The sequence below is a fragment of the Galeopterus variegatus genome, unplaced genomic scaffold (assembly GCF_000696425.1).
Source record: "Galeopterus variegatus unplaced genomic scaffold, G_variegatus-3.0.2 Scaffold256, whole genome shotgun sequence".
NCBI lineage: Eukaryota > Metazoa > Chordata > Mammalia > Dermoptera > Cynocephalidae > Galeopterus > Galeopterus variegatus.
In genome coordinates this window covers 427,417-452,083 of record NW_007726367.1, presented here as the reverse complement: position 1 = coordinate 452,083, position 24,667 = coordinate 427,417, and the positions used below count along the sequence as shown (strand labels likewise).

Below are 24,667 nucleotides of genomic sequence, written 5' to 3'. Positions count from 1 at the left end.
GTGCGCCACCAGGCAGGCCCTTAAATTAAACTTTTTATTTTCCTATATTTATAGATTCACATGCAGTCCTAAGAAATAATACAGAGAGATCCCCTATACTCTGTTTCCCTCGAAGGTCATATCCTACAAATCTATAGCACAGTATCACAACCAGGATGTTGACATTGATACACTCCACTGATACATTACCTTGGAATATCATTCCCATTTCCCCTGAGTTACTGTAGACTTTGCATGTGTGCATATATTCAGCTCTGTGCAACATGCAAAGGTTTGTGTATCACCACCACAGTTCCGTCATCGCCAGGATCCTTGTGCTGACCTTTTATAGCCACAACCAACTCCCTTCCTGCCCCCACCCCGCCTTGCCCTGTGGTAACCACTAATCTGTTTTCCATTTCGACAATTTTGTGATTTCAAGAACGTTACATAACTGGAGTTAACTCCATAAATGGAGTTACCCTTTTGGGATTGGCTTTTGTCACCGGGGGTCTGGATTTTATTCTGAATCACAGATGCTCCCTCTTTGATGAGCCCTGGACCCCTTGGGGATCTGTAGCCCCTGGTGAAGAAGCTCTTCAGGAGCTGGAGGCCGTTGAGTGGCAGGGGCAGGCAGCTCATGGCCTCGTTTCCGATTTAAAAATGACTCTGGCTGCAGCATGAAGGGACAGGGTTACCCAGGTCTGCAGGGACAGCTAACTGCCCCACCCCCCAAGCTTCTCTCAGCCCCAGAATGGGTTTTTGAAAAATGTGCCATGCCTCTGCTCAAAGACTATCAAAAGCTGCTCATTGCCTAGAGAAGGAGCCTTTGATGTGGAGTCTTCACTTGAGCTTTGGGGGAGCTGTGAACCTCTAAAATGGAATGCAAAATTAAATATGTGCACTTTGCTAGAAGGAAGGTTTGGAGTTTACATCAGGTGCTCAGATGGGCCAGTGATCCCCCAACATTAAAGACTCTGGATCCTAGGCAGAGATGGTGGTTAGGAGCCCAGGCTCTGGAGCCTGAGTGCTGGGTTCAGATCCCAAGACTATCACAGCTGTGCAACCCCAGGTAAATCACTTAACCTTTCTGTGCCTTGGTTTTCTCATCTGAAAAATGGGAGAAAACTGTTTCATAGGGCTGTTTTGAGTATTAAACGAATTAATATATGTCAAATGATTAAAAGGAAACTCGGCACATGGTAAATGGTGTGTTCACTGAGTGAGTGATGAGGCTGCAGGATGTATGAGGACTGGGTATTTTTGGCAGACTTTCTAGGCCCTCTGGGATTGGGTGTCATTACAGCAGTATTCCTTCCAAAGAGATGTGCACGTGCAGTTGGGCACCATTACATCCCCTGTCCTGGATGTCAGACCTTTGTTAATGTGACCTCAGGTGGCTTTTTTTTTTTTTTTTTTTTTTTTTAAGCTGCTGCCTCACCATTGGCTCGAAGGGAGATTGCAGACAATAAAATACCCGGGTCTTTGCTGCTGCTCAGTCAGGCTCTCTGGTCCTGTGGTTTATTGATGTTTGAGATTGACAAGCAGGATAGCCATCTCTTCTCGGCTCATTTCATTTCATCTTATTGGGTTCAGCCCATGCTTCTAGGAGAAGTCGAAGGAACTGATATATTGGAATGCACCTTGGGCTCAGAAGCAGACAGACCTGGGTTCTGATTCTAGCTCTGCCCCCTTGCCAGCCGTGGGATCTGGCAAGCAAGTTATTTGACCTCTCTGGCCTCAGTTTCCTTAGCTGGTAAGTGGGAATGACAACACGTCTTGCAAGACTCTTGGGCAGATTTGATAAAGTAGATTTCAGAAGCACTTAGCAAAGTGTCCAGCACAACATATGTGCTGGACAAGCAGGATTTTGTTTGCACAAAGCCTTGGATCAACATAAGGAAGCTGTTTACAATAGTCAGGCTCTGCTCAACCATGACTGGGAGTGAGTGCCCCATCCATGCCGGAGTGCAAGCAGAAACTGCTAGGCAACATGTCAGAGATGGAGTATTTGCAGGGCATCCTTCTCCAGGTTGGCAGTTGAACTAAGCAGGTGGCCCCTGAAACCCCTTCCAACTCTAACACGTCAGAAATCCTATAATTTGGAGTGCAAACTTGAAATTATCTCTTGCCACATGCTTGACTATGATCACCTGGCAAGTATTCTTTCTAATTCCTCACTCATCTGCATCTTTGTCCTTTGTTTCCTCTGGTGTGCATATGGGCTCTTCTCTCATCCCTTCCAACTCTAACATGTCAGAAATCCTATAATTTGGAGTGCAAACTTGAAATTATCTCTTGCCACATGCTTGACTATGATCACCTGGCAAGTATTCTTTCTAACTCCTCACTCATCTGCATCTTTGTCCTTTGTTTCCTCTGGTGTGCATATGGGCTCTTCTCTCACTGCATCTGTGCCATAGTTTCCCCTGAAATGCAGCACCTACACGTCCCTGAGAAGCTAGCTGGTGTGCGTGTGTGTGCGCACGGATGTATGCCTATGCGCGTATGTCTGATCAAAGATAACAATCCTGACAGTGTGATGTGATATTTAATTAGACCCAGACTGGGTTGCTTGGTTACCACATCCCCCTTTGGAGTATGTTACCATGAAAGTCTTTCTGCCGCGTGACCTTGGACAGGCATCTTGGCCTCTCTTTTTCTCTTATTCACAGTTGGGGCTAAAGTGACACCTTTGCCATCTCTGCCACAGGATACTGTGGGCACCTATGAACTTGTGAGAGTGAAAGTTACCAGAACTTTGCAGAGGAAACCAGCGCCTGGGACCCCCCACCCCCTCCCACCCCTCCTTGAGCTTCTGTGCAACTCTCAGCAAGGAAGCCGAGTTGGTCTTTGAGTGGATACTGAGTCTCCTTCCAGGGAGAGCTTTCCAGCTTATGCTGAGCCCATGAGGGGCCCCACATCAGGTCCAAAATGAATTTATTCAACAGTTACCAAGCACATGCTATATGCCAGATACCGTCGTAGATACTAGGGACTCAGCGGTGACCAAGACGAGTCCTGGCCCCGGAATGAAAATTAAAGAAGGAACAGTTCTCCCACACTCTCCTTGTCTTTGGCACCCATGACTCTTTCTGCAGAGAATAGGCAAGGTCCCTTGTAGCCTGTCCCTCGATTTAGGTTTGGTTGATGTTTCCACGTGCCTTCTACGTTTTCGGCAGGAACTTCGGCAAAGTGGGGCACTATCCTCAGGGTGCTGTGTCAGAGAGCTCGTGACATTGGGTTGTCCTGTTCCTGGTGGTTGGCTTTGCTCTGATCCTTTGGTAAAGATGGTGTCTGCCAGGTTTCTAAACTTTATCACATGAGTTGTTTCAGGGAGATACTTTGAGGATGTCATGGCAAAATAGAGCTTTCCCTTCTCCTGCATGTATTGATCTATCTCACTACGGACTCCTGGACTTTAACTCCAAGGGCTACAACTGGTTACTATAATCTTAATTTTGATACTCAAATTGTGCCCATTTTGGGCAGTTCAAGCCAGCTCCTGTGTCTTTTTTGACATGTCCCCATCATTCTCTGAGCACTTCCTTACTCTCTGGAACAAGAATTCCAGGCTTATCCGGTACTTTCCCCTGTCCTGGAGTCAGCCATTTCTCTAAGGAGCTCTGGTTCCTTTCCGTGTAGAATAGTATTTAGAGGCTTCGCCCTGGGCAGTAGGATGGCATGATGATCAGGTGCAGTGAATGGTCCTGGGTTGGGTCCTGGGTTTATAAAGGGCATTATTGAAGCAATTAGCAAAATGTCAGTAGGGCCTGTGGACTAGATGGCAGTAATACATCAGTGTTCATTTCCTGGTTTTCATGGTTGTGCTTACTTAGGAGAATGTCCTTGTTTTTCTGAAATACACACTGAAGTATTAGGGGTTAATCTATTCATTATGGAGATAGGTGTGTGTTTATGTGTCACTTATTCAGACGGTCCCTGACCTGGATTCAACTTAGGATTTTTCAACTTTACAATGGGTTTATCGGGACATAACATGATGGGTTTCAACTTACCATATTTTCAGTCGACAATGATGAGTTTATCGGGACATGACTCCATTGTGAATCCAGGAGTATCTGTAAATATATGAGAGATAGAGTGAGCAAGAATATGAAAAGGAGGAAGGGAGGGTCCCTCCAGGTAGAGGGCATGTGAGAGGGACGGCGTGGAGGGGGAATGAGTTTGGTGTGTTTGGGGAGCAGCAGGAAATGAAGTGTGGGGGCAGGGGGGGATGCACAGGTGCTGGGGCCCAGGTGGCATGGGAGGCGGGGCCCAGCTGCTTCTGGTGGGCCTGAGTCATTGGAGAGCTTCCAGCAGGGGCCCCGGGCTCCTGATGTGGTGCTGAGCCCTCACTGCGCCCAGACACTGCACAGTCCATCAGGCACAGCACCTCCTTCTCTGCAGTACAACCGCGAGGGTAATCTCGGGGTCATTCCCATGCCCTAGCAGAGGAAGCCAGAGCTCTGAAAGATGGAGAAACTCTCATAACAGCACACAGGTACTAACTAGCAGAATAAGGACTAGGAGCTACCTTTTCGAATAAGACTCCAAGAAAGAGACCCAAGCAGGGAGCAGGGACGCGCCTTCTTAGCATTGCTGGGGAATGTAACTGGTGCATTGCTTTATTTGACATTATATGTCAGGAGTGTTGGGGGAAAAGTGCACACTTCCAGCTCCATGGGATTCTGCTTCTGAGCATTTTCCTTAATGAGATAAACTGGTGCTATGGTCTAAACGGGTCCCCTGCTAAATTTATATGTTGAAACTTAATCCCCACTGTGATGGTATTAAGAGCGGGGGCCTTTGGGGAGATGACTAAGTCACGAGGGCTCCACCATCATGAATGGGATTCGTGTCCTTATAAAAGAGGTCAGCACTAACCTATTCGCTTTCTCTCAGCAGGTATCTTGGCATCTCCCAATGGGGTGGCTTTGCTCCGGGCTCCTGTTCCCTGTGGGCTGCCTGATCCTGATGTGGGTTTCAGGCTCTGGTAAGTCACCACATCTCAATCATTTATTTATTGACTATTAACTGTGTGCCAGGGCCCTGGGATATGTCAAAACAAAGGTCCCTGGCCTTGCAGAGATGACATCTTAGTGGGAGGAGATAGCCAGTGACAAACGGTCCTTATTGAATTTACCAAAGATTGTTAGAAAGTGCTGAGCGGAGAAAGGACCAGGGCAGAAGCTGGGGGCTGGAAGGAAGGACATGGGAGCTTGGACCAGTGGAGGAGATCAGAGGCTTCTGGATCCATCTGGAAGGTAGATTTGGGGACGGAGTGGAGTTCGGGTGAGAGAGAGAAGTGTCAGGGATGAGTCCATGATTTCTGACCTGAGCAATTGGGAAGGGCATGGTGGTCATTTCTGAGATTCAGAAGGCTGCGTGAGGAGCAGGTGTTTTGGGGCAGGGAACGGGGAGTTCTGTTTGGACATGGGGTGCACTTGGAACATTTATTCCATATCTAGGGCCTCTCCTTAACATGATAAGCCCTTTATCCGTCAGACACATGCAAGTCGATGTCAGCTGTGATGGGGATGGCATGGGAGCGAGAGGGTGCCTGAGGGTCAGGAGCTGGATGGTCTCGAGCCAGGGTGATAGCTCTCAGACCAGTCCCCACAGAGCCACTGACTGGCTGGTAGGGAGCTGAAAGGATTGATACCCCCTACATTTCCTCCTGCCCTTCCATTTCCTTTCTTCTGTTGGCCAAACCTGACCGGAAGCCAGAGGAAAAGATCACCTGAGTGATGAAGACCCAGGGTGTCAGCCTCCTGAGCACAGAGTGGGCAGAGAGCGGGGGAGTTTATGGGGGGCAGGAGGACAGCAGCGCGCCCCCAGCTCATACTGCCACACGCAGATGCTCGTTGTGCTGGAGTGGCTCTCCTCGAACTGCTATTTATTTTTTCTTTACTTTGGCCAAGGGCAAGTAGTTGAGTTTGTGCAAGATGCAGATGCATTTGGTTCATCCCCCTCTGATGGGCCCTGCACCCAGCTGGGAAGCTCCAGGATCCCTGTGGGAATTGGCTTGTGACTTTGCTAGGGACCATGGTTTCCTTGTGTTATGCTGGTCCCCCTAGTCCTGTCTGGGCTAGTTTCCCATTTGCCTCGGTGCGTGTGTCCTCTTGGCCTGTTTCCAGCTGCTCAGAGGATCCCTGTGTCTCCCCAGGGAGCATTAAAGTCCTGCATGAGCCCACCTGCTTCTCTGACTACTTCAACATCTCCACGTGCGAGTGGAAGATGGACCGTCCCACCAACTGCAGTGCCGAGCTCCGCCTGTTTTACCAGCTGGATTTTGTGATCTCCGAGTAAGCCTGCAATGGAGCTGGGGTTGAGGGAGGCTGTGGCCAAAGGGTTTGCCCCAGGAGCTAGCCTGGTCCAGGTGGTGCACTGGAGTGCATGGTACCGATGCAGTTTGCTGTGGCTTATTGGACCTGGTACTGGAGGTGAGGCCATGTCACGGGGCAGCAGTGTGTGAGATACAGTGGAGCACATTGTCACAGTGGTGCAGGGATATGGCTGGAAGATTGGAGTAGACAAGCACTTCTCAAACTTTTTGGTCTCAGGACCCTTTTGCACACTTAAAAATGTAGCTTACATCAATCAATATTTACCAAATTAGAAATTAAAACTGAGAAATAGTAAATCACAACATGCAAGTACACATTCAACAAGCCATCAGAGCAATGACGTCTTCACACACGGTGTAGCCTCTGGAAAACTCCACTGTGCACTTGGGAGAGGAAGAGTGAAAAGACAAATAACCTCTCAGTATTACTGTGAAAATCGTTTGACCTAGCAGACCCCCAGACCACACTTTGAGAACCGCTGGACTAGACCACTGTTGGGGGTACAGTGTTAGCAGTGGAGTTCATTGTGATGATGGGTGGACCAAACGGGGTATGTTGTTCCAGGTGGTTCACTGGGCTCTTCCATAGGGCACAGGGTGCTCTATTATAGTGGGTACATAGGATACACAGTCTTGGGGCACACCGGGTACACTAACAGAGGTGGTATTCCACTCTTCCACAATTACACTAGGCTGAGGGGCTGTGCTTTTGTACATTGGCTTAGACCAGGAATTTGCGAACTATGGTCCCTGGGCCAAATCCAGCCCACTGTCTATTTTTGCAAATAAACTTTTATTGGAGCACAGCCATGCTCACTCATTTACCTAGTGTGTGTGGCTGCTTTTGTGCTACATCAGCAGAATTGAGTAGTTGTGACACAAACCGTATGACCCTCTAAGCCCAAAATATTTACTGTCTGACCTTTTACAGAAAAAGTCGGGTTGTGTCTAGCCTAGCCTGGGAGATGCGGAGTTGGCTGTTTTAGGTGGCACATTGGGACCCTACTGCTGTGCACAGGGCGCATGCCCATAGGCAGCACACCAAAGCATGCCATGGTCTGCTGTACACTGGGGTACATAAACTATGCTACACAAAGGTGCACTGGGACATGCACTTATGTTGTTAGAAAGTCTTTAATGCCACAGATTAATCCCTTTCCCTGGTTTTCAGGGATGAGCTAGGTCCTGGGAGCAGGGTCTGCAGCCAGGGGGGCAAGAGGAGAGTCCACGGTGCATGTGGTGAGGGCTGTGGCCAGCAAGGGCAGCAACGCTAGTCCATTGTCCCCACCACACCCTGGCCACACCCAAGCCCCAGATCTGTTCCTCATGGCAGCACAGTCAGGAAGCTGGAAGAGCAGTGGTTCCTTGAGGCAGGTCCTGGGGACAGCTGTGGGTCTCAGCCAGCCTACACATGACCATCTAACCCAGCCCCCATACCTGCAGAAACCACACGTGTGTCCCTGAGAACAGTGAAGGCACAGCATGTGTGTGCAATATGATCATAGATGACTTGGTTGGAGCAGACATCTATACGTTGGACCTGTGGGCTGGGCAGCAGCTGCTGTGGAGAGGCTCCTTCAGTCCCAGCAACCATGGTGAGTGGGGCGGGGTGGGCGGGACAGGAGTGCAGGTGTTCCCACAGGTGGCTGGGCTCTGGGGCAGGGGACATGGGGTCCAAGCCACAGAGGAAGCCACCTACATTTCCCAAACCTGATGGGGTTTCTGCCCCTTTCTGGGGCTGGGCTCCATAACACATCAGGCTCCCTTCAGCTCAGCTGTTTTCATCCCCTGAATTTAAGTACTCAGGAAGGTGTGTTAAGATGGAGCATGTCTGATATCAGGCTGCAGATCAAAAAGTGAGTTGGAAATAGTCCTTGCACCCTCTGTTGCCTGGTCAGCTGACGCTTCTTCAGGTGGTCTGGACCGTGGCAGGCTGGCCTTATCCTGGTACCTGGGGTCCCTCCAGGCGTCCCCCAGGAGCTTGCTGGGGGGTAGTGATGGGAGTTTAAAATGCCACTCATTGCTGTGTGACTTCAGGCAAGTCACATTGCCTCTCTGAGCCTCAATTTCCAGAAGAGAGTTATTTATCCTCACTTTGCAATTAATTAAACTGTAATTCAGAGAAGGCAAGTAACGTGCCTCAGGTCACACAGTGACTCAGCAGCAGAGGCAGTACTCAGAGCCAGGTCTCTCACAGAGCTCCCAGTCTTCACTACTCCATCAGTGATTCCTAAAGACCTGCTCATACCGCTGTTGGCTGGGAGTTATTTAAATTGACCCGTGAATGAACTTTAATTTTAACATTTGCGTATTGATTTTAATGCATATTATATACTGATCTCATGGGTATGATTGCTTCGAAGCAATTAAGTTTTAAAACAGATGAATCAAAATAAAAATCTCAGTATAGTACATAGATGTGGTCAAAAATGTGAAGGACGAAAGGGAAAAGCTGAAGTTTGGGTTACTTTGGCTCATACATTTTGCATTTGCTGTAGAAAAGTAGTTAATAAATACTAAAGCTCTACGTAAAATGTTAGCGACATTATCATCAGCATTACGATTGTCATTCTCTGTTACGGCTCTAAAGGCGTGTGGTACCCTGTAAGTGTTCTAAGGCGGTGTTGTCAACTAAATCTACATGGCTGGGGGTCTGCAGGCTGGGGCCAGGCTGTGCCCCCTTGTCGCCTGGACAAGCCCCTCATGCAGGCCCCGTTTCTCCTACAGTGAAACCCAGGGCTCCAGGAAACCTCACAGTTCACACCAGTGTCTCTGACACGCTGCTCCTGACATGGAGCAACCCGTACCCTCCTGGAAGCATGCTGTACAACGACCTCACCTACCTGGTCAACATTTCACGGGAAAACGACCCCACAGATGTGAGTGCACCCTGTGGGGCTTCTCCGTGACCTCCTGGGAACAGGATGGGTGGGCAGAGACTGGGACTACGGAGCCAGGAGCCTGGGAGGCAGCCCTGGGATTGCACAGCAAATCTGGGGACCTAGAAATACAGCTTCTCACCTGACCCTACCCTGGGCGAGTCCCTTCATTTCCTGGATTCCCGATTCCCAGTGTGCAGATGAGGGGACCTATTTCTGCTCACCACTTCTGGAAGGGCTCTGGGACACATCTGTGTTTCCCAAAGGAGAGTGGGGGGACACATGAGGTTGTAGGTGGCGCATTGACAACACACCTCAAAAACCTGAATCCCAAAGCAAGATGGTCACCCAACATCAGTCGCCCTCGATGACAGCTGGTGCAGGAGGAAGTCTTGGTGGAGCTGATTTGTTTATTAACCCCTCTTTTAATGGAGAGAGAGGAGGCTGCAAACTTAGAACTTTCCCCGAGGAAACTAGCTGAGCCGTGGTCTCTGCCGTTGCTCCATTCTCCTTGCATTCACTCATATGTGATTCTCTCAGCGGCTGGCCCTTGCTTTCCATTCGCAATGGTGGTAGTGGCTCTTTTTAAATACACGTACTGACATCTTTAAAATGAGAGAGCCAATTACTCAATTGGTTAGAATGTGGTGCTGATAGCTCCAAGATCAAGGGTTCAGATCCCCGCACTGGCCAGCCATCAAAAAAAAGAAAAGGAAAAAAAAAATAAAAAGTATAAAAAGGGGTAGTTGATCTACAGGAAACTATCAAGCAAGCAATAGCAGGTGTCTACACAATGGGTGGCGTGGCCCCTCTACTTTAGTTGCAGGTGGAGGGAAGGTCATTTCCTGCCACCCATGTTTTCCCCCCTCACCACTTTCCTCACGTTCCCACTGAAGGGACATCTGGACTCCACGGGCACCAGTGTTCCACCAACCCGGGTTTCAATACCTGCTCTGCCACTTGCCAGTTGTGTGATCTTGGGCATGTCACGTAACCTCTTTGTGCCTCAGTTTCCTAATCTGTAACGTGGGGATAAGAGTACCCACCCCATAGGACTGCTGAGAATATGAAATATGTGCAGACAAGCTGCCCTGTTTGGCATACAGTATGTCACTTGTAAATGTCATCCTCATTTTCTCCTGGGTGCCCCAGGCCTTGGAAATTCCCTGCTGTCTTGCTGTCCCACACACTGGTCTATAATCCTCTCCTTCAGGTTTGCGAGGGCCTGCTCTGTGCCATACCTTGTGTTCCAGCACCCAGGCTGGCCTGGCCTTGGTTGGCGGGGGGGCAGGCACCAGTCACCTTGAGCCCCCACGCTGGCTTCTGGCACTGCTTCCTCTCTTCCTGGCCAAGCCAGAGAGGTGGCTGGGTGTTGATTTAATATTTCTCAGGTCTGGTTTCCTCCTTGACACTGGGCCAAGGTGGAGGGATGGAGCAGGAATGGGGCAACTGGGCTCACACAGCAAAGGCTAGAGAGTGGTGGTGGGAGGTGGAGAGGTGGACGGTATACAGATAATAGGTTTGCTTCTGTCAGTAAATCTCCCCATGTCCTGGGCCTGTGCAAGGCCTACTGAGTGTCTGGAGGATGGTCTAGAGGGTAGAGAGGGGTATAACCTATACAGTCCAAAGACATGTTATTTGCTTATTTCTAGAGCTACCTTCAGGTGTAGCTGGATCCAGTTTCCGGGAATCTGTCTATCTCTTGGCCCTGCTTTATTGTGTCGGCTTCATTATTAGGCAGGCTGTTCCCTCATGCAGTGGCAAATGTGCCCCTCGCAGCTCCAAGTCTCATCCCAAAGCCATAGTGGGAAAGTTTTTTTTCCTGATAGTCCCTGTGAAAGTCCTGGGCTGATGTTCATTGGCCTGGCTTGAATCATGTGCCAGTCTCCAAGTCAGTCACTGGTTGTGGGAGGGAAGAGGGTGCTGGTGGAGTGCTCTGACTGGTCAGGGCTGTGTCACATGCTCACTTCTGGAGCTGCAGGTGGAGTGAAAATGGGAGAGGGGTGGGTGGCTCCCCAAAGGAAACCCGGGCAGGGGAAGCAGGGACTGGGCTGGCTAAAGTGCCAGCCAGGTTTAGGAGCTGGCGCCGGACTCCAGCCATGGGATTAAATTGGTCAGCATGCCTGGACTACCGCTCAGTGGGCATGAAGGTGCACAGGGCTGCCCCAGGCCTCAGGACGCCAGGTCTGAAGTAGAAAGATGAAGTCCAGCTTCTCTTCTCTCCCTTCCCAAGGACAGAGCTCAGCCTAAAGCACTTAGTCATTGGCCAGAGCTGGTCCCCTCTAACCAATCAAAGACCAGGGAATGGGATTTCCATGACTGGCTTAGACCAATGAGGATTAACCCTGGAGCCAGGGATGGGTTTATCTTCCCTGAGCAGTGGGTACCTGAACCTAGTGGCACAGATGCTGGGTGGGCGTCCAGCCATGTCTGCTCCAATATTGCAGACCCCAGCTGTGTCTCAGACCACATGGGATAAATTCTACAAAGACATATTAGGAACTTGCTATGAAATTTTAGGGATGGATCTACTCGTTCCCCTGGATGATTCTGAGGCAAAGCTCTATAATAGAGAAGGGGTTTGGGCCTGGGCATTGAAGGATGCATAGGAGTTTTCTAGATAGGGAAGAAAGAGAAGGGTACTCCAGACAGACAGAGGGAACCACATGAGAAAAGGTCTGGAGGTATGAAAATTTGTGGAATGTTTGAGGATTGTGAAAATGTGGGATCTGGAATGTGGGAGTGTATACAGTGAAAATACAGAGAATGAGGTCACAAGTCCATACAGGGCCTTGAATGCCGTGCTCATGAAAATAATGGTTACCATCTTCTGTGTGCCTGTTATGTGCCAGGCACAACCCACTGTCATCAGTGTGAAAGCCCTGCAGGTGGGAAGGTATCTTTGTGACTCCATTTTAGAGCTGAGAAAACTGAGGCTTGCTGAGGTGAGCTAGCTTGCCCAGGGTCAGACAGCTGTAAAGGGTATTGCTGGGATGGGACTCCAGAGCCTGAGCTGTTTCTCCTGCCCTGGGTATTTCTCCCAGAGGTGGTTTCCTGAACAACTGGCCTTCTTGTTAAAAAACAAACCAGCCACAAGCAGTTCTTGGAAACTCTGATTTCTCTTTTGTTTCTTGGCAAAACATCTCCCAATTCCCTGCTCCTTTCCAAGATGTGAGATTCCTTTGGTGACATAAATCAGCTGTTGCTTCTTGCTGATTCATATTTAGAAAGAAAGAAAGACTGAAAGGGAGTGAGAATGTTCCTTCCCTCCCCTGATCTCTCCCCGGCTCACACCTCATCCTCAGCTCCACCGTAGTCCCCAGCTGCCCTCAGTTCTCCAGCAACCTGCTGAGGCTTTGCTTCTTTGTTGTGAAAATCTCACTTTGGCTCACTGTGCACCAAATCATTTCCCCAGACATGCTTCCAACCCATGAGCAGAAACGGAGCTGCCAGGAGCTGGGAAGAGGCTGCTGGGCCCGAGGACAAGGACAGGGTCCAGCAAAGGGTGTGATCCCCAGGTGGAGGGGGTAGTTACCGGCAGAGGATTTGGGCCCGTCCATTGTCATCAGAATCTGTCATGAATGCAGCTTTTACTGCATTTTTCAATTTTTAAAAGCTTTTTATTTTTTGGTACAAGGATACTTCAAAAAGTTTGCAGAAAAATAGAATTAAAATGAATACTAATTTTCCATGAACTTTTTCAAATATCCTCATAAAAATAATGTTTACGTGAAGTAATAATTCGAATGGTACAAAAGGACTTGGAATGGAAATATATTTCTGTCCTGACCCCAATATCCAGTTCCTCTGTCCAGAGACTGACCGCCACTGCCCGTCTCTTGACAGCAGTAAAAGGAAGGCAAGAGCCAAGTGGACAGGGGGCTTGGAGGCAGGTGTATCCTTCCAGAGAGGGTTTATGCCCACACACACCAATGTGTGTGTGTTCATTCATCACTGTCTTCGTTTTCTCTTGCTGCATGATAATGTTGCCACAAACTTAGCAGCTCTAAGCAGCACCCATTTATTATCTCACAGCTTCTGTGAGCCAGGAGTCTGGGTACAACTTAACTAGGTCCTCTGCTTTCGAGTCTCCCAAGGCTGTAACTGAGGTGTTGCCTGGGGCTGAGGTTTCATCTGAGGCTCAACCAGGGAAGGACGGTTTCCAAGCTCATATGATATAGGTGGCATTTGGTTTCTTGTGGGCTGTTGGACTGAGAGCCTCAGTTTCTTGCTGGCTGTGGGTTGTAGGCCACCCTAAGTTCCTTCCCTTAGGGCCTTTTTAGAGTCATTGGGGCAGAGAGAGTTGCCTAGCAAGTTGGACATTAAGCTCTTACATAATGTAATCTCAGACATGCAGTCTCCTACACATCCCATCACCATTGCCATATTCCACTGGTTAGACACAAGTCATGAATCCCACCCACACTCATAAAGACAGAGGACCCAAGGATGTGATTCAAGATGAGTTTCATGTGAGTGATCTTAGAGTCTGTCTGCCATGATCACTGTGGCTTCTCCTTTTTTAAAAGAAATGTCAAAGGCAGTAGACAACCCATACTAATTTGCATCTTACCCTCTTCACTTAACAATAGACCTTGGAGGTCCCTTCCCAGCATGGGCTAGATTGGGCAGGGTCTTGGGCTTGACCAAGGAGATGCCAGGGAGCCCATGAAGGACAGAGAGGGATGTGTTGACCCTATCAGTGCTTCAGAAAGGTCACTCTATGCTTTCTGTGTACTGGCCCTTTTCTTACCTATATTAACCCATTTAATCCTCACAAGAACCCTGGGAGGTAGGCGCTTTTATTACTCTCATTTTGCAGAAGAGGACATTGAGGTCCAGAGAGGTTATGTCACTTACTTTAGGTCACACAGCCAGAAAGTGGTAGTGGGGACTCTTGCCTTTGTTTTACAGATGAGGAAACTAAAACTTAGAAAGGTTAATTGACTTGCCTGAGTCACATAATATGGCTAATTAGTGGAGGAGCCTATGCCATGACCCATCACTTTCTACTCTGGTCACTGTTGTGGAGGGGGCAAGCAATGGCCTGAATAGGGACAACAACCAAATACCAAGGCTGGTGACTCTTAAACATCGTGAGGTCAGCTAAGGACAGCAACTAGGGTGGGAACGGGAGCCCCCCTCCCCCCAGCTGGTGTACTAACATCTCTCTTTTCCCTACCAGTTCAAAATCTATAATGTTACCTACAGAGAACCCACCCTCCGCCTCCCAGCCAGCACCCTAAAGTCTGGAGTTTTCTACGTGGCACAGGTGAAGGCCCTGTCTCAGAGATATGAAAGCACCTGGAGCGAGTGGAGCGCCAGTGCCAGGTGGCACAACTGTAGGTATTGGGAGTCCTGAGCCATTAGAATCTCTGCTTCCCACTTTTAGTCTGTGACCAGACACCTCCCCCGGGCGAGTCTCTGGGTTTTCATATTATAGGATGCCTCTAACGGCGAGTAATGGGATTATCAATCGACATGGTGTATTGGTCAGAGAAGGTAGTCCAGGCTACAGTAACAAATAAGCTCACAATTTCCATCGCTTAACACTATAGAAATGTATTTCTTGCTCATGTAACAGTCTAATGTGAATGTGGCTAGTTTGTGGGTGGTTTGTGGAAATTTGGTGACTGGGGCTCTGTGCATCTCATGCCTCCACCATTTTCCAGGACAAAGACCCTTAACTGTTTTAGTGCCCTGGATCCCCCTTTTGCAGTCTGGTGAAGCCTATGGACCTCATCTCAGAATAATATTTTTAAATACATAAAATAAAATGCGTAGGATCACAAGGGAAACTAATTGTATTGACATACAGATTCAAAAATATTTTAAGTGCTTTTTTTCTAGGAGTTTATGTGCTTCTTTATTAACATATTAAATAACAAGATCTAGGGCCGGCCCGGTGGCGCACTGGATAAGTGCGCCGCTTGGGAAGCGCGGCGGCGCTCCCGCCCGAGGGTTCGGTTCCCACATACAGACCGGTTCCCGCTCACTGGCTGAGCGAGGCACGGGGGCAACGCCGAGGGTGGCGATCCCGTTGCCGGTCCCCGGTCCGGTACGGGGGCAACGCCGAGGGTTGCGATCCCGTTGCCGGTCCCCGGTCCGGTACGGGGGCAACACTGAGGGTTGCGATCCGTTGCCGGACACGGAAAAAGACAAAAGACAAAAAAAATAAATAAATAACAAGATCTAGGGGTGGATCTCATAAATACTGTAATTTCAAAGTAGATGAACAAAGTGCAGCTGTAATGTGATATGAGAAAAGCTGGATTTTTGTTGGGGACAGAATCACGGATGCTGCTACCCCTGTGGTTTGCTCCCTCCTTCCTTAATGGAAGGAAATGCTAGATGTTAGATGTTAGTGAAAATAAAGATGTAGTTTCTTTCCCATCCAAGTTCCCAGACCTTGAATTCTGTCTGCAGCCATGTTGGAGGTCCGTGGACCCCAAGTTAAGAACCCCTGCTCAAGGGTGAACAGAAAGGGAATGAGAGCATGAAGACCTCCCACTCTTAAAAGCCTTAGCCCAGAAGTGACCCGCATCACTTCCTCCCAAACTCTATTGGCGAAACTGGTCACATGGCTACCTGTAGCCGCAAGGGAGGCTGGGAAATGTAGTCCCTCACGTGTTAGCCATATCCTAGAAACAGCTCCTTACAACTCTATGACACAGGGCTTTTGCACTGGAAATATTGAATGATCTCACATTAAGTGAAGTCTTACACGTGAACCTTCCCAGCTTTATATAGCCACTGAGTGATGTCACTCCAGAGTCTTTCCTAAGGCTGTCCTTAACATGGTGGCATTTATTGCCACCTCATGGCCCCAAGTTGGCTGCTGCATACACCCTCATGCAAAGCAGGAAGGAAAACAAAGGCTGCCTCAAGGAGTGTAGCTTGTGCATCTCTCTTTTTAATCAGGAAAGAAAAACCTTTCCAGAAACATCCCTCGCAGACTTCTCCTTACATCTCATTGGCTAGGACTCTGTCACGTGTCATCTCCTAGTTGCAAGGGAGGCTCGGAACTCCAGTGTCTGGGATCAGGGAGCAGGATAATCATGATTAGCCCAAGCCTCAGGGTAGGCACATGGCTGCCTGGCAGGGGAGAGAGGAGAGAGCTGCTGGGCAGGGCAGGCTGCCTCAGTCAACTTCTGTATGATAGGTGGAGTAAGGGTAGCTGGGAAAATTCGGTGAAAGGAGGATTCTTCACAGTGCTGGGCACAGTGACCCCTGGCCATTACCCTGACCCTACCAACCATATGTCCCTGTCGTCATTGCTCATCTAGTACCATGGATATCTGCTGACCCACCTGTCTCCTGCTCTGGGCTGTGAGCTCCACACATGTCATCTACTCTGTGTCTGTGTCTCTAGTGCCCGTTACAGAGCCAGGCACACAGTGGAGCCAGGCACTTAGTGTGTGAGAAGGTTCTAATTGATTAGATTCTACCATGGACCTGGGGAATGGAAGAGAAATAGCTTGTATGGAACAGAGACGATGTGCTGGACACTCATTAATCATTTTGACAAATATCTATTGAGTTCCTACTGTGTGGCTAATCCTGTGCCAGACCCTGGGGAATCGTAGTGAGCAATGCGGACAGAAGTTCTCGCTCTTGTGGAGCTGACGTTCTGGAGGGGAGAGCAGTGTATGAACACGTGGACAGAGAACTAAATCAGATAGGTCCAGGTGACAGTCAGTGCTGGGAAAACAATAAAGCAGGGAAAGAGGATGGAGTGGTGGAGGGGCAACCTTAGAGAGGGCATCGGGAGAACTGTCCAGAGGAGGTGACAACGAAGTGAATGAAAAGCAGCCAACCATGTCAACATGATGACCACAGATGCTTACAGACGGGCCGCACTATTCTGAGTGCGTTATTTATTAAATTGTGTAATCCTCACAACAGCCCTGTGGAATATGTACTGTTATTAACCCCATTGTACAGATGAGCACACTGAGGCACAGAGAGGGTAAGGGACCTGTCCTGGGTCACTTGGCAAGGATGTGACAGAGTCAGGCCTCAAACTCCAGCAGTCCAGCTTCTGAGTTGGTACACTTGACCTCTTTGCTTCTGGAAAGAGAGAGCAGCAAGTTCAAGATACTGAGGTGGCACTGAGCTTTGGAGGAGCAGGGGACAGTGAGGGGCCAGTGTGGCAAGGGCTCCATGTGCAAGAGGGAGAGTAGGGGGAGATGAGGTGGGAGGGGCTGTCCATGGCCAGATCATGAAGGGTCTGGGAGCAGGGTCCCCAGGCTGTACAGTGGCCCCGTGAAGGCTCATGGCTTCCCCTCTCACCTGCAGCCTACACGTGGCCCTTGAAGCAGCGCCTCCTGGTGGGTGTCAGCATCTCCTGCATCATCATCCTGGTCATCTGCCTGTCCTGCTATTTCAGCATCGTCAAGTAAGTCCTGGGCTTCGGCACGGGATGCTGCCAGCCAGCACCTCTGCCGCGTGGAGTGGGAGGGAATGCCCTGTTGGATCTGTCCACTCGCAGTCCTTTATTCAGTGATTCATATTTATTGAGCAGCTACTATATACCAAACACTGAGACTACAGCTGAGAACAAAACCAACCAGGACCCTGTGTTCCTAAAGCATGCATCCTAGTGAGGAGACAGGAAGTGCCATGTCAACCAGTAAGAGATGATTTTCCACAGTGACCCGTGCTCTGAAGTAAATAGACCAAGGCAAAGGGAGGAATGTTCTCGGGTACTCTTGGATGGGAGGCCAGGGCAGGGCTCTCTGGGGGTGGGGGGTGTTTGAGCTGGGACCTGGCTGGGGAGAATGAGCAGGGGGAGGTTTGGGGGAAGGGAATGGAGTGTCCCCTTATCACCTTGGGTGCCTGGGGTATGAGCCAGGCACTTGGGGGCACATGGCAGGAGCCAGAGGAACTTGAGACAATTGCCCTGATGGGGTCAGAAGACCTGGGTTCAAATCCTGGTCTTGGCACATGGTAGCTGATGACTGACAAGTTGCTGAAGCCCCCTGAGCCTCAGCCCATCCTTTGTAGGTTGAGAGTAACTGTGAGAACATGTTTCATCAGCCGTAAGAGGCCAAATCACAGTGAAGGGTGGGGGAGGGCTGGGAGGTGGTAGAAGGAGCCTTGTTTCTGGTGGTTTCTAGCCCTTGGAATCATGGTATCCCAGAGCCTCAGTCTTCCCATCTCTGGAATGGGACTAGCAAGCCCTGTCTCACCGAATCAAGATCAGAGGTGGCTGAGGATTGAGTTCTAGCCCTTGGAATCATGGTATCCCAGAGCCTCAGTCTTCCCATTTCTGGAATGGGACTAGCAAGCCCTGTCTCACCGAATCAAGATCAGAGGTGGCTGAGGATTGACATGAGCAGAGTGCCCACCCTGGGCCGAGCACATATTAGGTATGCAGGAATGCAGGTTCCCCTCCATATCAGGAATGCAGGTCCCCCTCCACGTCTTGTCACTGATGCCTCAGAGTGACCCCAGGCTGGTCTTCTCACCTGCTCTGAGCCTCAGTTTTCCCATTTCCTGTCCTTCCCATCCCCTCTCCCTACATCCCAGCCCTCCAGCCTCCTTGCAGTTCTTTGAATGCACCAGGCATGGTCCTGCCTCAGGGTCTTTGCATGTGCTGTGCTCTTGCCTGGAAAGCCCTTTCTCCAGACTCACCAGAGCTGCCCCACTGCCCTCAGTCCCTGATCACAAGTCACTCTGTGTCTGTGTCTCTAGTGCCCGTTACAGAGCCAGGCACACAGTGGAGCCAGGCACTTAGTGTGTGAGAAGGTTCTAATTGATTAGATTCTACCATGGACCTGGGGAATGGAAGAGAAATAGCTTGTATGGAACAGAGAGCCCTGGGCCTCCCCAGAGGGGCTTGTTGAGGGGAACCGAGAGCTCTGTCTCTGCAGCTGAGTCTCTCCTAATTCCCTGTGGGCTTGTTCCCACTGGGGACCAAGGTGGCTTCATCAGGAACTCCCCTCTGGATAGCAGAATGCTGGCTGACCTGTGAACCCGGCTCTGGCCCCTACCAGCTGTCACTTCACGTCTTTGGGCCTCAGCTTCCTCGCCTGTAGAATGGTGTTCGCAGTAGAATCCATTTCACCAGGTTAGGGTGCAGATTCAGTGGTTTGACACCCGAAAACTAATCAGCCTGGTCTCTGACACCTGTCCTGTCACTTCACGTCTTTGGGCCTCAGCTTCCTCGCCTGTAGAATGGTGTTCGCAGTAGAATCCATTTCACCAGTTTAGGGTGCAGATTCAGTGGTTTGACACCCGAAAACTAATCAGCCTGGTCTCTGACACCTGTTAAGTGTCAGTGACTATGACAGTATCTATAGGAGGAGCACTCACTAACCTGTCAATGATTCGGAGACCAGCACCTTTTTCTGTTGTTTTTTAGGATTAAGAAGGAGTGGTGGGACCGGATTCCCACCCCAGCCCACAGCCCCGTCATGGCCATTGTCATCCAGGACTCTCAGGTAGGAGAGTGTGAGGGCTGCGGGTGTCAGGAGACGAGGTTCAGACATCTAGAATGTGAAGGATATTCGCTGGCTTTTGGAACAGCAAATGCACAGTCAGGAAGGTCTCAGGGCCGGTTGGTTCAGCAGGTTAACATCGTCATTAGGAGCCCAGAGGCTTTCGCTCCCCTCCCCACGGCTTCCATGGCTACTGTTGCAGCCTGGGACGGGATGCACTGGGGTTGGTCTCTTGCTTTTTCTCTCCTTTCCTGGGGAGGTGCCTGCACCATGGCAGGAAGCCAGAAGGAGAGGGAGAGGGTGACAGCCTTGCTGTGTCTTCCTCTCAAGAGCGGGAAACCGCCCCCGAAGCCCCAGCAAATCTCTCCTCCAGTCTCATAGGCTTGAATTGCGTCCCATGCTCTTTACTAAACCAGTCCCCAGGAAGGCAGCGGGAATGCCAAGACAGCCGTGTGGGGGGGTGGGAGGGGCTCGCCTGAGCAGCATCAGGGCTGTCTAGGAGGGGGTTTGGGGACACAGGCCCTGTCTAGGTGAGAACATTTGAGGGTCCTTGATCCTCCAGGCCTCTCTAGCAGGCTCTGGAACCCAGTGGTGCTGACTTCAAATCCTGGCTCTGCCACTTACCTGCAGCCTGGTCTGGAGCACATTGTTTAATGTCTCTGAGCCTCAGTTTCCTCATGTGGGCTATAACGGGGTTCACCTGTTAGGGCTGATGTTGAACTCACTGAGATGATACATCTCAAGTGTGTTACAGAGTCCTGTACATACTAAGAGCATTTGTGCATTTTAGCTTTTGCAACACAACGAATTGCCCCCAAATTTAGAGGGTTGTAGCCAATGCTTCCACAGGTCTGCAATTTGGGCTGAACTGGCAGTCCCCATGGCCTCACCCACAGGTGTGGCAGTCACTGGGGCAGTGGAGGTGACTGAGCCGTGTGCATCTCAGCCTGCAGCAGGCTGGCTCAGACATATGCACAGAGTGACCCAGCTAGTTCTCAAGGGTGGAGAGTCACAGGGCCTCTTGAGTCATTGGCCCAGCACTGGCATGGTGTCACTTTCACCACATTCTACTGGTCAAATCAAGTCCCACAGCCAGGTTAGATTCCAGGGGTAGAGGAGCTGCAGAGCACTGTGGCCATTTTTGCCATTGATCACAGTCACTGTTACTATTAGGATAGTCTCATTAATTCCCAGGACACTGAGGCTCAGAGAGCATAAGTGACCTGTCTGGACCTCGGACCTGTGTCATGTTAAGACTCACACCCTTTCCACGGCAAATGTTTCCTGAGCATTGCTGTTTGCCGGGCTAGGCTGGAAAGCCACTCCTCTCTGTTTCATGCACTGTCTCTCTATTTTAGGTGTCACTGTGGAAGAGGCAGTCCCGAGCCCAGGAACCAGCCAAGTGCCCGTATGTATCTGAACTTGGGTCATACCTGTGTGGATTTGGAAGGTGATAGAACTGGAGCGGTGGGCCCACCTTGATAGTAGGGTCACATGCCCACCCCATCTGCCTTCTCTTCCCTTGTACTTGGCAGTTGTCCCTGTGATATTAGGCTTTGAGGGGTGGCAGGAGGAAGGGTGGCCTGGGTAGGAGGGCTGCTGGCCAAGCCCCCAGAGTTTCACTGGTGGGTCAGGCACAAGTTGAGCACCCTTGGGAGTGCCCAGCCTGGCCTGAGCTAGGCAGATGCAGTTAACAACCGGGGCAGCTGGGCCAGTTGTTAAAATATTGACCTAATTGAATATTCACTGGCAAATAGCTACTATCCCAAATACTCAAGTATGCCGCCGCCTCTCTAGCCTCCTGGACCTACCTATAATTCAGTGAGTAGAGGGTTTATACCTGGCACAGCAGGGGCTCCAGGACCCTGCCTCAGCCTTGGGACCCCACATCCATTCTAACTGGTCATGGCTTATGGTAAGATGTCACTTTTAAATATCATCATCCCTGATCAAGACATTTCCTTGTTCAATGTACTGAGTTTATATTAGGAGCCAGCCCATATGCTGGGCTTCAGAAATCCCAAAGACAGACACAGGCCCTGCCTTCAAGGAATTCCCAGTCTAGAAGTGAAGACAGACTGATATATGATTGATGATAAAAGTCAGGAAGCATGTCTGCAATAGACAGACATCAGTACAGGGTGATTTCAAGCTGGGTTTTGAAGCATGAATAGGAGTTTTTCAAGTATAGAAACTGAACTGTGACCAAACTTTTTTTTGCTTTTGCAGACACTGGAAGACTTGCCTTACCAAGCTGCTGCCTTGTTTGCTGGGGCATGACATGAAAAGGGGCGAGGATCCCCCTACAGCTGCCAGAAATGGGCCTTTTAAGACCACTGGAAAATCAGCATGGCACCCTGTGGAGCTCAGCAGGACAGTCCTCTGGCCAGAGATCATCAGCGTGGAGCGGTGCGTGGAGTTGTTGGAGGTGCCAGTGGAGAGTGAGGAGGAAATGGAGGAAGATAAAGGAAGCTTCTGCGCATCCCCAGAGAGCAGTGGGAGCACCTTCCAGGAGGGCAGGGAGGGCATTGTGGCCCGGATGACAGAGAGCCTGTTCCTGGACCTGCTCGGGGGTTCAGCTGGGGGCTTTTGCCAGCAGGGCATGAGGAAGTCGTGTCTTCTTCCACCTTCAGGAAGCATGAGTGCTGAGATGCTCTGGGCTGAGTGCCCAAGTGCGAGGCCCAAGGAGGCATGTTCCCAGGGCATGGAGCAGCCTTTCAGCCTGGAGCCCAGTCCTGCGGCCAGCTGGAGCCAGGGCCCAGCCACCCTGGTTTGCACAGAGATGCCCATCATCACCACAGACAACCCCGCCTACCGCAGCTTCAGCAACTTCCCGAGCCAGTCCCCAAGTCCCGGAGAGTTTGACCCAGACCTGCAGCTGGCCGAATGCCTGGAGGAAGTGTACCCCAACACCCCCTGTGCCCCCCAGCCCTCTGAGCTGACCACAGAGCCCCAGCCTGAGCCAGAAACCTGGGAGCAGATCCTCCGCCAGAGTGTCCTCCAGCACAGAGTGGCCACGGCCCCCGCCTCAGCCCCCGCCAGCAGCTATCGGGAGTTCGTACACGCGGTAAAGCACAGCAGCGCCCAGGATAGTGGGGTGGCAGGCTGCGAATCTTCCGGAGAGGCCGGGTACAAGGCCTTCTTGAGTCCGCCTGCCAGCAGCACTGTGTCCACGGGGAAATCTGGACTTGGGGCCAGCAGTGGTGATGGGGGCTATAAGCCCTTCCAGAGCCTCATTCCTACCTGCTCCAGGGACCCTGCCCCAGTCCCCGTCCCCCTGTTCACCTTTGGACTGGATGTGGAGCCACCCCACAGCCCTCAGCACTCACCCCTCCCAAGCAGCTTCCCAGAGCACCTCAATCTGGAGCTAGCAGGAAAGGGGGAGGACAGGCAGAAGCCCCCGTTTGTGCCAGAACAGATCACAGACCCCCTCAGGGACGACCTGGGCAGCGGCATCGTCTACTCAGCCCTCACCTGCCACCTGTGTGGCCACCTGAAGCAGTGTCATGGCCAGGAGGAGGGTGGCCAGGCCCATGTCATGGCTAGCCCCTGCTGTGGCTGCTGTTGTGGAGACAGGTCCTCACCCCCGAGGAGCCCCCTCAGGGCCCCGGACCCCTTTCCAGGTGGGGTTCCACTAGAGGCCAGCCTCTCTCCAGCTCTCTTGGTACCCTTGGGCATCTCAGAGGAGAGTAAGTCCTCACTGTCCTTCCAACCTTCCCCCAGCAATGCTCAGAGCTCAAGTCAGACTCCCAAAATAGTGGACCTGGTCTCCACAGTGCCCACGTGTACGAGGGTCTCCTAGGTACATGTCCTCTCGTTGCTGAGGTCTACAGGTGAGGACTGGGGCTTATCCATGCCTGGGAAATGCCTCCTTCTGGAAGGCAGCCAGACTGGCAGATTTCCAAGATATTCAGAGAACTGTGGTATGAAGGTGTGAAGGTGGACCTACACTGGGGCTATGGAGACTGGACTCCTCCCCCAGCACTGGCCTGGGCTCGCCACATCTCATGGGATTTGGAGGCAGCCATGCCTCATGGCAGGCACCTGCAAGGATCCCGAGGTCCTGGGACACCTCAGCTTGTGAATGAGTTGTTGGCCACCCCACCCCCCACTTTCTCCAGCACACTGTCCCGTCATACCTGCCCGAGGTGTGTTATGTTCACCAAGTCATCGTTGCCCAGTCTCACACCAGCCTCCATCTCACTGAATTGGCAGCTGGGCCTGGAAACTAATAAAGCTAACCAGGAAATGACTTGGGAGGCCTGGGGAAATAGATGAGAAATGGACATTCAGGGAGGGTGGTCATTTGCCCAGAGGTGCCCATTCATTTAGTAGAGCTTCCTTGGGTTGATGCTGGAGGCAGAATCTGGGCAGTCATGGGGTGCTCGGTCAAGTGGGAGCAACAGGGAAGGACATGAAAAATGGTACTAACCAAAGCAGTGACATTTGCTGCCAGGCACCCACATACAGCTGTAAGGCTGCAGGCTCCTGTTAAACATGAGATCCCCAGAACAAACAAGCCCAGCTGACTTGCGGCCAGTCTCAGTGGACACTTGCTGGAAGCCACTGCGAAACCATAGGGGAAGGGCTCATATTCCGTGCTCAGCCAGGGCGGGACAACCCAGACCGCAGACAGCAGCACCATTTACCCTGCATGTTGGGCCAGACCTTGGGTGCTGGGAAAGCATGGACCTTAGTTTTGTAATGCTTGTTTGTATGTGTCTTGATTGTTGTATCACCTGGTATCTGTTTGCTGAGGAGGGTGGAATAGGAGGGGGTGGAGTTTTGCATAAATAAAGGTTCTTTCTCTTTATTTTTCATTTATTAAACACACATACTGCCAGGCAACATTGTGATGGCCTTATCCCTATCACTCATTGACGCCTCCCCTCAAAAGGAACCAGGGCACAGGAGTAACTTGCTGTCTCTGGGTTCCCCAAGACAAGGATTCAAGAGCAATTAGTTGATTTAGGAGGTGATCCCAGGAGACTCTGCAAAGGGGCATGGGGAAGTGTGAG

General features: G+C 50.8%; 1 protein-coding gene across 1 annotated transcript in view; it reads left to right on the top strand.

Moving 5' to 3' along the window:
• Positions 1–24,462, top strand: part of IL4R (interleukin 4 receptor) — a 37,757-nt gene extending 13,295 nt beyond the window's left edge. Inside the window, exons 2-10 of the mRNA XM_008566615.1 lie at positions 4,888–4,975; positions 6,149–6,287; positions 7,772–7,923; positions 9,056–9,207; positions 14,393–14,549; positions 17,506–17,605; positions 19,574–19,652; positions 21,008–21,057; positions 21,879–24,462. Coding sequence (XP_008564837.1) covers positions 4,906–4,975; positions 6,149–6,287; positions 7,772–7,923; positions 9,056–9,207; positions 14,393–14,549; positions 17,506–17,605; positions 19,574–19,652; positions 21,008–21,057; positions 21,879–23,451 — 2,472 coding nt within the window. The 5' untranslated portion in view covers positions 4,888–4,905 and the 3' untranslated portion in view covers positions 23,452–24,462. The remainder of the gene's footprint in view (positions 1–4,887; positions 4,976–6,148; positions 6,288–7,771; positions 7,924–9,055; positions 9,208–14,392; positions 14,550–17,505; positions 17,606–19,573; positions 19,653–21,007; positions 21,058–21,878) is intronic.
• The last annotated feature ends 205 nt before the right edge of the window (positions 24,463–24,667 follow it).